Source organism: Aptenodytes forsteri, unplaced genomic scaffold (assembly GCF_000699145.1).
Source record: "Aptenodytes forsteri isolate BGI_AS27 unplaced genomic scaffold, ASM69914v1 Scaffold73, whole genome shotgun sequence".
Lineage (NCBI taxonomy): Eukaryota > Metazoa > Chordata > Aves > Sphenisciformes > Spheniscidae > Aptenodytes > Aptenodytes forsteri.
Window position 1 is genome coordinate 3,610,128 of NW_008796215.1, and position 14,799 is coordinate 3,624,926.

The 14,799-nt window shown below is 45.2% G+C and overlaps 1 protein-coding gene across 1 annotated transcript; it reads right to left on the reverse strand.

Annotated features, from left to right (window-relative positions):
• Nucleotides 1-5,535: 5,535 nt before the first annotated feature.
• On the reverse strand, nucleotides 5,536-14,791 carry GABARAPL1 (GABA type A receptor associated protein like 1). The gene is made up of 4 exons (XM_009288521.2): nucleotides 14,629-14,791; nucleotides 10,835-10,913; nucleotides 9,725-9,843; nucleotides 5,536-8,284 (listed from the first exon to the last, which is right to left on the reverse strand). Exons 1-4 carry the CDS (start codon nucleotides 14,716-14,718, stop codon nucleotides 8,219-8,221), a joined length of 354 nt encoding a protein of 117 aa, XP_009286796.1. The 5' UTR covers nucleotides 14,719-14,791; the 3' UTR covers nucleotides 5,536-8,218.
• Between the last annotated feature and the right edge of the window lie 8 nt (nucleotides 14,792-14,799).

The following is a 14,799-nucleotide window of genomic DNA, read 5'->3' on the forward strand; positions in this document are numbered from 1 at the left end:
TTTTTTGCTTTGCAGCCAGGAAGTGCTATCCCAAAAGGATAACATTTCCAAAAGTCTCTTATGTCTGATTTTTATTTAGACAACCACAGCTGCATATACCTATATAGTTTCATAACCATCAAGATTTCTTTCTGCTTTGTCATGTGACTATGTCTTTAAAAATACTACAAAACAAAATATCACTGCAAGTCTGTAGCTACAGTGTTGTGTTTATTTCAGCATTTTCAGGAGTCAGTGGGACTTCAGCCCTGAAGATCTAGAGCTAAATGCCTAAATTATTTTCAAAATGACATTTAGGCTTCTAAATAGTTTGAATCCTTTTGCAAATTTTATGAAACATCTTCATAGTAGAATAGAAGAGGAGATACTAAATACTTGTAAGTTGCCAGAAAATCCAACAAAATGCAAATGACAAGAAGAAAATGCACATTTTTCTCCAGGCTTGCACTGTGATTTGTTTTTTGTTCCAGAGAAAGAAGGCACTGATAAATGTATCAATGAGCTTTGAAGAGAGCTGTTGCTCAGACAATTCAGCAGTGTTTTCTTGGCAGTATGTCAAGAGTAGGAGCTACCTTCTTGTTGCCGGTTCTGGGAAAGAAATCAGAGCTTTTCCAGTCCACAAATGGCAGAACATCTAAATGTTACGATGCTGTGTTCCCAAAGATAATGAGGGGTTTCTTTCATTAATGAAAGATAATACAAATATACAGAATCCACATTTCAAATTTTAGTGTTTAATGAGTATAATCCTGTTATTAGAGGTGCTAGAGATCAGGGGGACAAGGCTTTTTTTCTAACTCTGCTTCTGATTTGTTGTGTGGCTTTGAGGCAAGCCAGCCCACATCTTTGCACCTCAATTTCCCCAGCAGCAGGCTGGAGACAGTAAGAGCTACCCCACTGGGCCGCTGTGAGGCTGAATAGATGAGTATTTTTGAAAGGACTGAGACTGTCATATAGGACTTGTTATATAAGTGTGAAGTAATAAAATGCAAACTAATGAAATATGATCAGACCTGTCACTGCTCATTTTCTGTTGTATTCCCCTTGGAACAAATGAACTGTGAGTGAGACCTGAAATATTCCAATGTTACATCTGAACAAGCACAGTAAAATGGAAAAATACTTATTTCAGATTCTAATCTGTATTGGCATCTTCTCCATCTTTTTTATGTACATTCTTACATAGTGCATTGCAGCTTGACTCCTGCCTTTCTTGGCTCTCATTCTAGAAGGCTTGTTTTGCCCATTGTCTTCTAGTTGTTCTCTCCTAAATATTTAACACTATTGCCCTTCATATCTGGATGGTGTTACGACTCCTTTAACTATATGCTTATTTTGCTCTTGAGCTCAGAATAGCTCTTAAGAAAAGGGACCATCCCCGTGCTAACTGTTCACTCCGCAGATTTCCTGTGTGATGTCAGGCAAGGGCATTTAATCCATCCCATACCCCTGTCCCCCCACTGTCGAAGAGGTTAATTGATAACACTGAGGTAGCACAATGGTCACAGGGAGCTCAGATGGCTACTGTAATGACTATGCACAAAAGGACTAGATAGAGAGATATGTAGGTAAATAACCACGGCCTCACCAGATACTCAGCTCTGCGAATGAGCCCTACATGCAGCTGCAGTTCTACTGGTAGTGACAGCAGTCTGAATGCACAGGTACCTGTTGGAGCCACCACACACCTGATCTAGGAGGAGCTTTTTCTGCAATACCTTTGGCATTAGTTTAAGCTGTCTGTATCTTTTCACTCCTGCCTTGGAGCCACTGTGTTATTCCAGTGCTGGGCTTCCCACGCAATTCTGCCAGGTTCACTCTTCACTCATATCCTGCAGCCCTTTCACTAGTCTGTTCTTGCTCTCCTCCCGCACCTTGTAGGCTTCCCACACAATTCTGCCAGGTTCACTCATATCCTGCAGCCCTTTCACTGGTCTGTTCTTGCTCTCCTCCCGCACCTTGCTCTGCCAGTGTACTACCTTCATCTGCACTCCACAAACTGCTGATACTCCAGTTTTACCTCCCTCCTATTCTCCCAATCCAATCCAGTCCTAGTCAGAAGGGTCCTGCTTTTCCAGCTTCTAATTTTCACCTTCAATTGCAAAGGATAGAAGAAAGAGGGACTGCTGTTTCTTCACCCCTGAAATATGGCTGTAGGTAGTGGACTCCTTTCCTCCAAGGTTTCCTATAACCTGATGCTTTCTTGGCATCCTTTGCACTCCATAGATAAGAGGCAGTTTAGTGGGTGTAGACTGTGGTACCTTTTCTGAGCGCTCCAGGTTCCTTTTTCACTCCTAGTTTTACCCTTGCAAACTTTTCTGTAATCACCTGAAGCCCATGACTGTGTATTATTACCCTGTGCATTTTTTCCATCCTGTGTTTCCCTGTTGTTTTCCACTTCTCAGTGGCCATTTTTGCCACGTGGTTGTTGGCTCCAGTTGCACTGAATACATGTTAGCACACAATGTATGTTTGTCCATCATCCTAAGGGCTAGGTGAAAACCAGTGTGCACAGGCATATATTTTGCTGTATTTCTTTCTTCATTGCCTGGATACACTAGATTTGATGGAGTGGCTGTACTTCAGGCCTGTAAAGTGTCATTTTTGGTGTGTGCGTGCGTCTTCCTTTTTCTTTCCTTTCCACAGTGGTTTTCATACGTGCTACCTATGTGGGGAGTTGAACTGTATTCTAAGTGTGTTTAATGTGGTGTGAGGTGTGGCGGAAAAGGTGCACGTGTGTGTACAAGTGTGTCTAGGGTGAGCATGGTGTGGTATTTCCAGCATAAGGTGCAGGACGTAGAATCAGATCAGTTTTTCCTTCAGCTAATAATCCAGTACATTCAACCTTACTGCAGTTCTAGCAATGCCCTCACTTGAAAATTAGGATCTTTATGTTCTCCTGCTGCTTCCACCTATCACTATTTATAGCATTTATTAACAATTTTGAATTCCCAAAGAACAATACAATATCCAGATGACATTGGCCAGAGTGCAAAATCAGGGAGAATCAGACCCTTACTTTACAGAAAGGTGCTGCAAGATCCAGCTTTTTCAGGAGAATATTAACTAATTCCTGAAACACATGTATACCCAGGCATGAGCTGTGCTTTGGGACGCATGCAAGCTTCCAGGAACACAAATACCATGGGACTTGCAACATCCTCCTAAAGATTGGCAGCACAAGCTGGGACAGCTGCTGTTCATGGTCAGCTGTACTCTGCCTGGGTCAGTCCTGCAAGTGCCCTGCCAGCAATGAGCTCTCTAGTCACACTCTGTGGCTCATCCTGGGGGAGCATTTATCTGAGATTGAGTGACAGGAATGAGCTAGAGTTTCTCCCTCCAGTAGTCTTATTTCTGTTTTAATCAGTGTTTCTTTCATCTCGGACATGACTGTTCTATAGAAGTGAAAACATCAGTCTTTAGCATAATTTGGGACCTGTTATGTTAGCCTCAGAATTCTTTCACGGTGATGTTGTGAGGCCCTAATGCCCCAGGCCACCTTTTTCCTTAGGTACTCTCTGCTCCAGGAGAATGTTTTCTTCCAAAGCAAGCATCAGGATGACTGGAGAGAGGATCCCAGGTGCAGTGATAGTGACCAAGGCAGAGTATTAATTACTTAACCTCTCTTAACCAGCTGATCCCCTAGTTTTCCCGCAGGCCTTGCTCCAGTCCCATTTCCATAACCCACAGAATAAAGGTGACAGTCTTTGAGCACAGGCTAACATTTCACATATGGACCAGGCAAATCACATTCAGCAAATGTGCCCGCCTGCTGTTTCTCTCAATGATGGCACTGATATGCACATGCAAAGCAGCATGGCAGGTACAAACACCACTGATGCACCATTTTCCTAGGAAAGGGGTGAGAGGGGGAGTGGGAGAGGCCTGCTTGGGTATGGATACAACTCCATAGCCATTTTCTACTTGAGCCAGCAGACAATACCACAACCTAGACAGCAAAACATGCACTATGTTTGAAGCTGAAATTCAAATTATTTCGGTTGATAGTGTAAGCTTTTAGCTGATCTCTGCCTATCTGGCTGGAGTCACAGCACCCTTCTGCCATACAGGGGGAGCTTGTTTTAGTCACGACGGTGGATATGAGCACAGAAACCGCTGCTATGGGCAGGCTCCGAGTTTACAGGCTGCAGGATGAATTACTGCCTCTCCCTCAGCACTAGCAACAAAAGCTCACACTGTGGCTCCATCCTGTATGCAGCGGGGAAGAGAAGATCCATTAGGCCTAGCAAGTTTTATTCCTGTAAGTTTCAGTGTCGTTAACTCTTGACTTCAGCGCTCCAAGCAACTCTCTTGCTCAGTGTTCAGCAGGGCGAGAGCTGATGGTGGCTCCTCCGCAGCATCGGCACAGCCTGTTTCTGCCGCTCCGGCCAGCGGCACCCGCACAATCCTGCAGGTGACGAGGAGGAGTGAGGAGGCGGAAGAAGCGGCACGTCTCTTGCCACTTATCCACATGACATCATGCATCCCTTTCCTCCTCATGTGTCACCAGTGCCTGACACGGAGTTATGGCGCTGAGCAAATGGCACCCGCTGGTCTCACCAGCTCCCAGCAGGGCTCCTTCCCTCTCAGCACACAACTATCTGCAAAGAAAAGCAGCCTAGATCTGCCGCCACTGCAGGCTTACTTTTCAACGAGTCCTAGATTTCTCTCTGCTTTTACTATCTTTAGAGGCACCTAGGGGCCTCCCTGGGGCCTCCCCCACACCCTCTGCCCACGGCTGGGAGTCCCACCTCAACCTGAGCTGTCACGAGACAGTGAGGGCTAGCGGCTCCCTGAGGGGCATGGCTGGCAGGGCACCACGCGACCCATCCTACAGCACCTGATGTGGGGAGCAGGGCAGGCCTGGGGACAGTGGCCAGGCCCAGCCACAAGCCCCGACCATAAGGCTCATCATGGTGATGAGGTGGGTCAAGATGGGAATCCCATCTGCAGGTTAGGGTCAGGATCAGGCCCAGTGATGGCAGGGCTGTGGGGACAGGGATGGGCTGAGGCTGGGCCCTGTGGGCCTGGCTCGGCGTGGCTCATGGCCAGGCAGGCCATGGCTGTGGGAGCTGGAGACCAACCCTGCTGCGGCATCGCTGGGGCAGGGGCTGATGGCCCTGGGGGTCTGCGATGGGGTCCTGGGCCATGGGCAGGGGGGGGGTGGCCCTGGGGGGCTGGGCAGGGACAGTCAGGGCTGGTGGTGCCCTCGAGGCCCCGTCAGCTGGCTAGGACTGTTCAGGGCCTTAAAATGGCAGAGAATGCCTCAGTGCATCCATTACGCTCCTTAAGACCTTCTCATGTCATCCAGGTCTAATTAAAGTTCACATTGGTGGCACGGCAAGACACAGCCGTGTGTGTGTGTGACAATATAACCAAAAAAAGGAGAGATGTGACTTGTCCTGGTAGACAGGACAGAGGAAATCTGAGGTTCTGGGAAAAAGTAGCAGCAAGAAGTTCTGACAAAGCTGCGCCTTTATTTACACGCACACATGTGGGGAGAAATGCTACAGTCACCCATTTTGGACCAAGCCTGTGATTTTCAAATGCGTCTTTATTGATTGGTTGATTTAGCTCAAGTAGTATGAACTTTATTTTACAAGAACCTGCAGCTAACCAACACAAAAAAGAACTACCATCATTACCTCGTACAATACCGGACTAGCGCAAAAACAGAAGTAAATGTCACAATCCAGTTAAAAGAACCATAAAATAACTAAATTAAACTGTAAACCCTACATGTAACAAACGGCTGAGATTAGTCCCACACATATCACTTATAAACCCAGCAGCGGGAGGGGAGGGGAGGTCTGAACACAAAACCAAGCACCCCAGATGCCAACTCTTTCTCCCCTGAGTGTGCCTAAGCACAGGCTCATTAGAGACAACACACAACCACGTTCTTGGCAGCACGTGTGTGAGCAAGTGGGACAGTGGCAGAGAGATGCATACCAACTGCCTGCATCTTGTCTTTCACCCTAGAAAGTCTCCTGGGTCTGTTCTCTGCTTCAGAACATTCAGAGCTTCCTAAAACAAGAGACTGATGTGGATTTGCACCTAAAGGATTGAAAAGAATCTGGTAATTGGAGGAGAGTGGGCCGAAAAGAGACGACTGAGCACTGTGGGTAGAAACTGAAGTTATCTAAGTTGGCAGTAGGTACAACTCATCCAAATGCATTTATTCCAGATGAGCACATGATGGAACAGCAAACTGAAGTTCAGGATGAAAAACTGGGGAATACTAACCCACTCATTTCATCCTTTGTTTCCCCATTTTCTGTCTGCCCGTTAGGACTCCTCTGTCTACATCCTTTGCGCTCCCTCCTTTCTCTTCCATTCTTCTGCTACTTCCCATACCACACAGGCAGTGACCCTCCTGCCCCACTACGCTGCCTTCCCTGACCTTTACACAGTTCTGCCAGTGACTCCCACTTCACACTCCCAGCCTGCTCTTCTGCCTCATGTACCTCTGTGGAACAACTGTCAGAGAAGGCTGAAACCTGATTTCCTGTCTCCCACAATCAGAGGAGCACTCATCTTGATTTCTCATTCCTGAGGAATGCAGAGAACTGGGATCTAACTTCATGTAAATAGAGCAAACACCCTCAACTTGTTTTAGAATCTGCCTGTCTTCTTCATCCTTCTTGTCTTTTCCTCCCTCTTGGTCCCTCCCTTAAATGTAGGAATGTTTACAGTAATTCAGGTCCAGTTCTCTGATTTTTAGATAAAATCCCAGAATTTTCCTGAAAGCTCACTCCCCAAACCCCATCCCTTCATCAGAGTTATGGCAGTTATGGGACAATCTGCTGTTTGTGCCACAGGGAAGAAACTGCTTTGGCATGACAGCATAAGGCTTGCACAGGACAGCATCTACCTGGCACCTTTCTAAGAACAACACTGGCTTAAAATAAAATAATTTAAAAAAAATAATCTACAGAGAATCTATTCCCCTTCCCCTTCAAGTCTAAAAGGACCTCTCTTGTGGTGAAGAGTGGCACTGTTGTCCAATCACAAAAAGCCAGCAAAACACACGTGGGAGCGACTGATTTCTTCCGCTTGTGCATGTGGTGCAAGAGCTGTACAGCGATGAGACATGGAAGGGAAGGCTAAACCCACAGGACTTCTGCCATCCTCAGTTCTGCAGAAGATTGGTACAAAAACAACACTGATAGGTAATTTTCTGTGTTCACCAGCAACAAGACCATTAGTGGCTAGTTGCCTTAATGCACAGCAAGGGAGACTAAAGTTAGGTAGCAAGAAAAGCTCTCTCACTTGTAGGCTAGCTAGGAACTGAACAGACAATCTCAGCAGCCTCCAGGATCTGCCTCAGTGAAGTTCACTGTGAACAAGTTAGATAAGCAGCTATGGTGGACATGTTTGGTATACTCAGGCCTGTCTCAGAGCTGGAGTGGGCTAGACATTCTCTTGAGGTCCTTTCTAGCCCTATGCTTATGAGTTTATCAGTTGGCTTCACTGAAAAGAACAAAAGGGTCGTCTCAAATTTTTCTGCCCAGCATTTGCAATTAAAGCAACAAAGGAAAAAAATAAAATCCTTCCTTCTTTTCCCCAATCTTCACGTCTCACAGCTGAAGAGTTCCCAGCCCTCAGAGTTAGCCCTTCTAATACTGATGGAAGTGACGGGAAACACAATACTCTTGAAACGCTTCACAGGTAGCAGCTGGAGTGAGGACTGTCAGCACAGGACAGCCTTGTGTGGACAGAGTGAAGTATTTCACAGCTCACTGAATGCTCACAGGAGTGCAGCCCATGCCATGGGCAAGGTGTGACAAGGTCAGTGTACAATACATGGCATGCCTTCTTCATCCAATGAAAGGGTTACACAAAAATGGCCATCATGCCCGGTCACTCTCCTGGAACTCCACCACACTGGCTTGTCTAGCAGCCTCCAGTACTGGCTAACTACTTCCAGCTGTAGCAAGAGAAGAACTATGAACAGTGGAGTCTCCACATCCCTCAGCACAGAATCCCTCTTTAGCCTTTCAGTTCACCCTTTCATACACTATCCCCCTACTCTCCCTCCCCTCAACTTAAAAAATAATGGTTATAATTAATGCATGGAAGGTGATGGCATTGTGCATGTGGTTCACTTCCAGTTCTCTTCCCCTCTTCTCAGGCATTCTCCTTCCTCTTCTCCAACATCCCCCCCCCAAATCCATTCCATCAGTCCATCTCGCCTGCATGCCTGGGGGGCTGGTGCTCACTTGCCATAGACGCTCTCATCGCTGTAGGCCACATAGAGAAAATAGTCCTCCTCGTGGTTATCCTGCAAGGGGAGAAAGGGAGAAAGCAACAAACCAGAGCACTGTAACTCATTACATGTGAAAAAGCCCAACCAAGAGACCATTGTAACAATAAGAGGGCATAACCTCTCTTTCACTGTTTCTCCCCCTTTACATCGAAGGCTTCACTTCCTTATACCAAAGAGAGCGTACGGCAACTTCCTCTCTCTGGCCACAGCTCTACTTCTAAATTCAGGCATGTCACATTTCTGGACACAGTGAATTTACCTGAAGAGCCACAGCCAGAGTGTGCTGCAAACACGCAACAGAAACAGCTCTGACTGTTGCAGGCTGTGCAGCAGAATCCCAGCGCTGGTATGGCCTTAAGATCAAGAGGAGAGACTTAGAAGGCTTTCACAAGTCAAAAATCACCTCTTGATATTTCAGTATTTGGTAAATGTGGTTATACTTGTCATTTTTCAGAACACTTTGACAAGTGGCTGTATTTCTAGTCCTGTTTTACATATGGGCAGTAAAGCTGAGATGTTAAGTGATTCCACTGACACAAAAAGTCTGCAGAGCGCCAGGATCAGAGTCCTGATCTCAGCTTTGGACAGTTAAGACATACCTTCCTCCTACATGTCCAGATTTGGAAAACTCCCTGCGTGTGTTAATCTTATATTATCTTCATCAGTCTACATACACATTGTCCAGTTATTGTCAAGAAGTGATAGGTCAAATAAGGCTCATAGCACCATACTGGAGCTCTCCTATTAAAACACACTAACACAGCAGAAGGAGAAATCAAGGAGAAATCAATCCAGGCTGCAAACCAGCCATGATATAATGGCTATATAACTGAGGAACATTCCTCTGATAGGCACAGAATATGCCTTTAAGGTCGATCAAATAACACTGCTCAGTAGAAATGCTGGGCAGCAATGTCCACAGTGTCCTACAAGATCCTCACATATACAGTACAAGCTATGAAAAAGTAATTCTGAACAAAGAATAAGTGTTCGTTGACAATGTATTTATAGACGGTTGCCCAGTGATACTGTGTTCTTTTACTGGCTAAAAGGAAACCTCTTTTGTATAAACAGGAAAGCTGGTGCGTATATTCCACCCTCTGCCCCAGACACAGTATTTCCTCTGAAAAATATGTAATTTATTTCCATACTTTGTGGAAGTAGTAGACCAACATATCACTGCTGGGGCAGCTATTCACCACCTGATACGACAACCCTTTCAACTAGCAAACAAACAATTAAAATGATGAGGCTCCCCGGGCTCCTCATCCCGGGCAGGATGGAACTTCCCTCAACAGATGATGGGATACAGCCCAGGCCAAGGGGGTCTGTGTTCAGGCATCTGTGACCAAGCCGCACCCACTGCCAGTTGAGTAGTGCTCAGTTGTCCTTCAGTGAGGATATGCATTCTTCTGGACACTCCAACAAAAGGAGAAAGAGATGGGCCAGGCTTACCTCATACAGCTGGCCCATAGTAGCACTGGTGGGAGGGATGGTATTATTGACAAAGAAGAACAGGGCATCTTCTGGCCTCAGGTGGATCCGCTTTCGGATTAAGAAGTAGAATTGGCCAACTGAAGAGGAACAGAGGAGAATGCCTTAGATGCAGAAAGAACGTTTTGGTTTGTTTTTTTTTTTTTCTTTTTTACCCTAACCAGGTGTTTTCTTTTGGTGGTGGACGTCACATGCTGTATGTAAAAAGTAGGGAAAAATGAACAATGCAGGAAAGAAAGCAGTAACTTCGTGATTGTAACCACATTAGCAACCAATCCACTCAGAGCTGGCAGTTTCTCAGGTACATGCCTCAGGCCATGTACCCTCTAAATCCACGCTCCACCTACTATGGTATGAAATGCTCTACTGTGGGGATTGGTGGGAAGACCTCTAACTAGCTTAACCTTTAAATCCTATAGATCAAAGCCACCTTAGAGAATTGAGCCTTGGTTTAAATAGTTATAACATTCCTGGGAACAAATTCTTGAAAACAAATTCCTTACTATTTGCTTGAGCTACGTTGCACAAGAAGGAATTCCACAATCTATTATATACTGCGAGAAAAAGAAATGCTGTTCCTTTAACTCATTCACCTTCCCAAATGAAAACAAATGTAATCACACACAAAATGGCCATGACCATTCGGAAAAGGAACTTTGTAGCCATGACTCCAACCACAGGGGTGGAAAATGATGGGACTATTTCAAGAACTTGTCTCTTCCTGCAGCAAGGATACAGCCTCTGGCAACTCTGCAGCTAGGTCATCATTGACTGATGATGATGCTACTGCCTATGATACACAATTCAGTCATTTTCATCATGGCTAGAAGTCAGCTGTGACACATGCATGTTAGCTAAGTCAGGGGGATACCTCAGAAGATCTCAGAAAATTCTGCATGTTGTAATCCAGGCCGTAAGGTACATAAATATAACAAGGACAGCCAGGTAAACTGGGATAATGATAAGATGTTGAGCCTGCCTGGATATTTTCTTGGTGCTGATCATAGAGTAAAAAGCACTTCTGAGACGTTCTCACCAAAAATCAGGAAGAAAGGAGGTAGACTTTGTTACCTGTGAGGTCAGAAGGCACAAGATACTTCCTTTTGTCTAGGTCAGGTACTCTGGCTTTTGGTGCTTTTTCCACAATTACCTGGAGAGAGAGAGTAAGAGAAAGCAAGAAACAAGCCATGAGTATCATAAAATGAAATGGACCAAAAAGCATCAGTGGAAAAGGATATTACCCTTTGAGAGAGGTGGTGCTACCAGGCCTTTAGAAATTTATTTAATCTATTACAAATACACGCATTGAAGAACAGATAGGTGAGCAGAAGACTTAAAATCACTGGCAATAGCTGTGCCGGGAGCCCAAGACTGCAGCAGTAAGCACAGTGAGTAAAAAATGGAGACTGGAACAGACATAAAAATAAACCATAATAGCCGAGAAAAAAAAAATCAGGTCACCTTGATGGGCCCAATGCAGTTTAATTTTGTATGGAGGAGCTGCCAGAAGGCTAATACATGAACACAAGAAGTATCACAAGTAAGTTGAACTGTTTCCAGGTTACAGTTCCAAACTGCCTAGCACAAAATCAGCCCTACTCCCAGTAGTCCCACATCCTAATTTCTACATTCACCAATACCAAGTGCTCTAGAATGAAGCAAAGTATTAAAGAGAAACTACAGCTCATTGGGGAATAGTTTTCTTTTTTTAATCCCCAGTTCTTCAGCAGTTATCTTCTACTCTGAAATTCACACCCTTTAAGGGTATTTTCCCTAATTCATATAGTTATGGACATTTCCTTATTCATATCAATATCTAATAATTAAAAAACAGGCTACCATCTGGGCAACTGGACCCACAGAGACTTTTGACACAAAATACTAATCCTCTTCATATTCTAATGTCATTATGACATAGAAAAATATGAAGCTCAGCAGCTTTAAGGTCTAACAGACAAAGAGATCTTCTGCTACAGGAAAATTTTTGTTACCAGAGCTAGGCAAAATGTTCACCTCAGAAGCAGGAAGTATTTCAAAGTTACCTCATCTCCTTCCATGAAAAGCCTTGGAAACCCTTCCAGAGGTTGGAGGTATGTTTCCATGAAACTACTGGGTTTGTGCAGAAAAAAAATTGAAGGCAGTTTTGGGGTTTTTTTTTGTGATACGTATTTTTGAACTGGTAAGAGGTATATTACATGATTCAATCTGCTGTTCTGCAGAAGCCATTTTGACGATCTAAACAAGAAGCTGGATTTTCTGAACCTCCTCAACTTTTTAATTCCGTTAGACCCTATAATTATAAATACTCCATGTGAGACACTGTGGAACTAATTTCTAAGGGCTCCATGCTTCCTTAGCTCTGTGGCAACCCAAATCAGCAACTGTATCTGTTGTGTAACTGAAAAGGCTGAACTGCTGTGAACTAAGCCTTCTTTGGAAACAAAATGGTGTTGTCACATCAGTCAGACACTATGCCAGAGGAAAAAAAGTTACCATGATGAGCTTGTTGTATTTAGTCTGGACAAAGTGCCATGCTAATTCAACTCGACTCCTTCTAGACGCAAGTCAGTATCTGCAAAGCATGTCACACCGCAGAAATGCTAGCTTGGACATCTCTTCGCTGTGCTCCATTTGGATGCTGCCAACACAGCCAAACCCCCTGAAAATTCTAAGTTTGTTTTTAAAATAGAAACATGGCTGTCTCTGCTACTGCAAGAACTTCAAGCACCTCAATTAGTGCAAGGCATTCAAGCTCTTTCAGGCAGTTAGTGGTAGGAAATGCATTTCCATACAAGATGCAGTTGGCAAGTGCTGTGAAGGAAGGACAGTTCCACAATCCCACTGAACAGGTGCAGGCTGAACAGCAACAGCACTTTGCACTTTTTTTAACCGCACACCCAACAAGGCAATATCTAACACAATAAATTGCAGCGGAGAGAAACCTTTAGTTCTTGCCTCCAATTTCAAAAACTACTGACAAGCAGAACTGCTAGCTAGCAGCACTGATGTGACCACCCTGACTCAAAAGGGTGGCTTGTAGCTTGGTCATTAGATAATACAGGAAAAAAATGAGGAAGAGGTGAGAGTGTTGGGGCTTCTAAGGCCTAGGAAAAATTTAAATCAGATCATCACTGAGCTTAAGAGAGATCTCCCTCTTGCAAAGAGGCAGGAAAGGAATGGAGGTGCTCTGCTATCTGACTATCAACTGTAGTCAGTTTGCCTGATAACACAGGTATCTCTTCTGAAGCACTAAACCCTTCAGACACACAAACAAACCTACAAAGAAAATCCAAAGGGCAGATACAGATTATCTGTATGTCTGTTGTTACTGGGCGGTGACTGTGGTAACGTGGGAGCATGCCAACAGTATAATCTCAGCAAAATGCTAAGATGTATCAGGGCACTGCAGTGTAGGCAGCCAAATGGACGTCATCTTCAAGGATCCTGCTGTCGGGAAGGGCAGAGACACAAGGGATGTAAAGAACAGTTGTCTGCTGCATTCATTTGCTCCGTATGCAGCTCTGACAACAGGCTACCCCCAAAAATTCACATCTGGGCCTCACCATGCGTCGTTTTAATCTATCCTTAACTACAGCACACCTTGTTAGTCTGGTCCTGGCTTTCTCCATAAAGATCTGCTGATGACCCCCTATCTTGACCTCTTTTACCTCTTGCCAGACCGGGTCTGGTCCTGGGCTCCCCACACGGCTCTTCCAGACACATCTATCATGACCTGCTGTACAATCTGCCAAGTTAATCCTCAGTTTACAGCTTGTCTCGCTCCTGACCTACAGAGCCCTCTGCGGTCCTCATCATAAACCACAGAACCACACACACTTCACCATTGACTCGCTGCGTGCTCAACCTGCTGTGCTATGCCAGGGGTCCCAAAAACAGCTAGGACAAATGCACCCAAACACTGACTTCCAAAAACTTTTGCAAGTCCGGTTGAGGGCCACCCCCAAGATAAAAAATGGTGTTAGCCTGCAGGGAAAACATGGTGTAACTGTTCTGCCGTGCCCTTAGATTTACAGGAGAGTCTAAGTTATTTTGCATGCAGTACCCCTGGGCAGTAAATCTAGGACAGACCTCTCCAGTGGGGATGGAAAGAAAGAACATTTGCAGAAAGTTTATTAAAAAGGAACCCCCCAAAAAAAATCACAATTAATTTGTTTTGTCATTTCTTTTTTCCAATTATTATTAGTAATTATAAAGCTAGAAGTTTTCCACAGGCACTCCAAAAGGACCTAAGCATGAGGAAGCAAAGTTTAGCTAGGAGATGACCTTGTTTTCCGAGTGACGTTTTTTCCACAGGATGATTAAACAGGAGGGCAGAAAGACTGAGAAGCATCATTTTTCTCTCATACAAAGGAAAAGAACAGAGCAGGACTACATCGAAAAGACAGGCCAAAAGAAAGTAAAATAAAAATAAAGGGAAAGTATCAGATGACACGGATACAGACCTTGTTTTCTATGAAGAGTACCCGGCTAACTCACTCATTGTTCTCCTCCATTTTTACAGAGCTAATGGTAAGCTCCTTCCCCACCCCCCAACCCCACGCACGCAGGCTGCCAGAAAAAGATTAGCAGCATTCCCGCTGTCGAGTTACTGCGGATCCCAGAAAAAAGGGTGTATTACACCCCGGCGCCCCCACACCCACCCACGAACACAGACCTTCCCACGTAATAAATAGCCATAGCTTTGCGCTAAAGAGGAAAACAGCCCGGAATGAGAATCAGAACATCGAAATAAAGAAGCAGACGACATAGCCGACAAGGAAAACAAAGGCGGCAGAGCGAGGAGCTCTGCCAGGCAAGCCGGGCCAGCAGCAATCGCCGCCGCTGCCCTCACACCCCACACTCACAGGGACTCTGTCGGGATATTTCTTCCTGATTTTCTCCCCTTCTTTTTTCCTGTACTCGAACGGGTGGTCTTCCTTGTACTGGAACTTCATGCTGCCGGGCTGTCACCTTCCCTCCCGAGGGCTGCTGCGGCTCCCTCCCCTACGGCCGGGTACTTAGCGAGCCCCCGGACG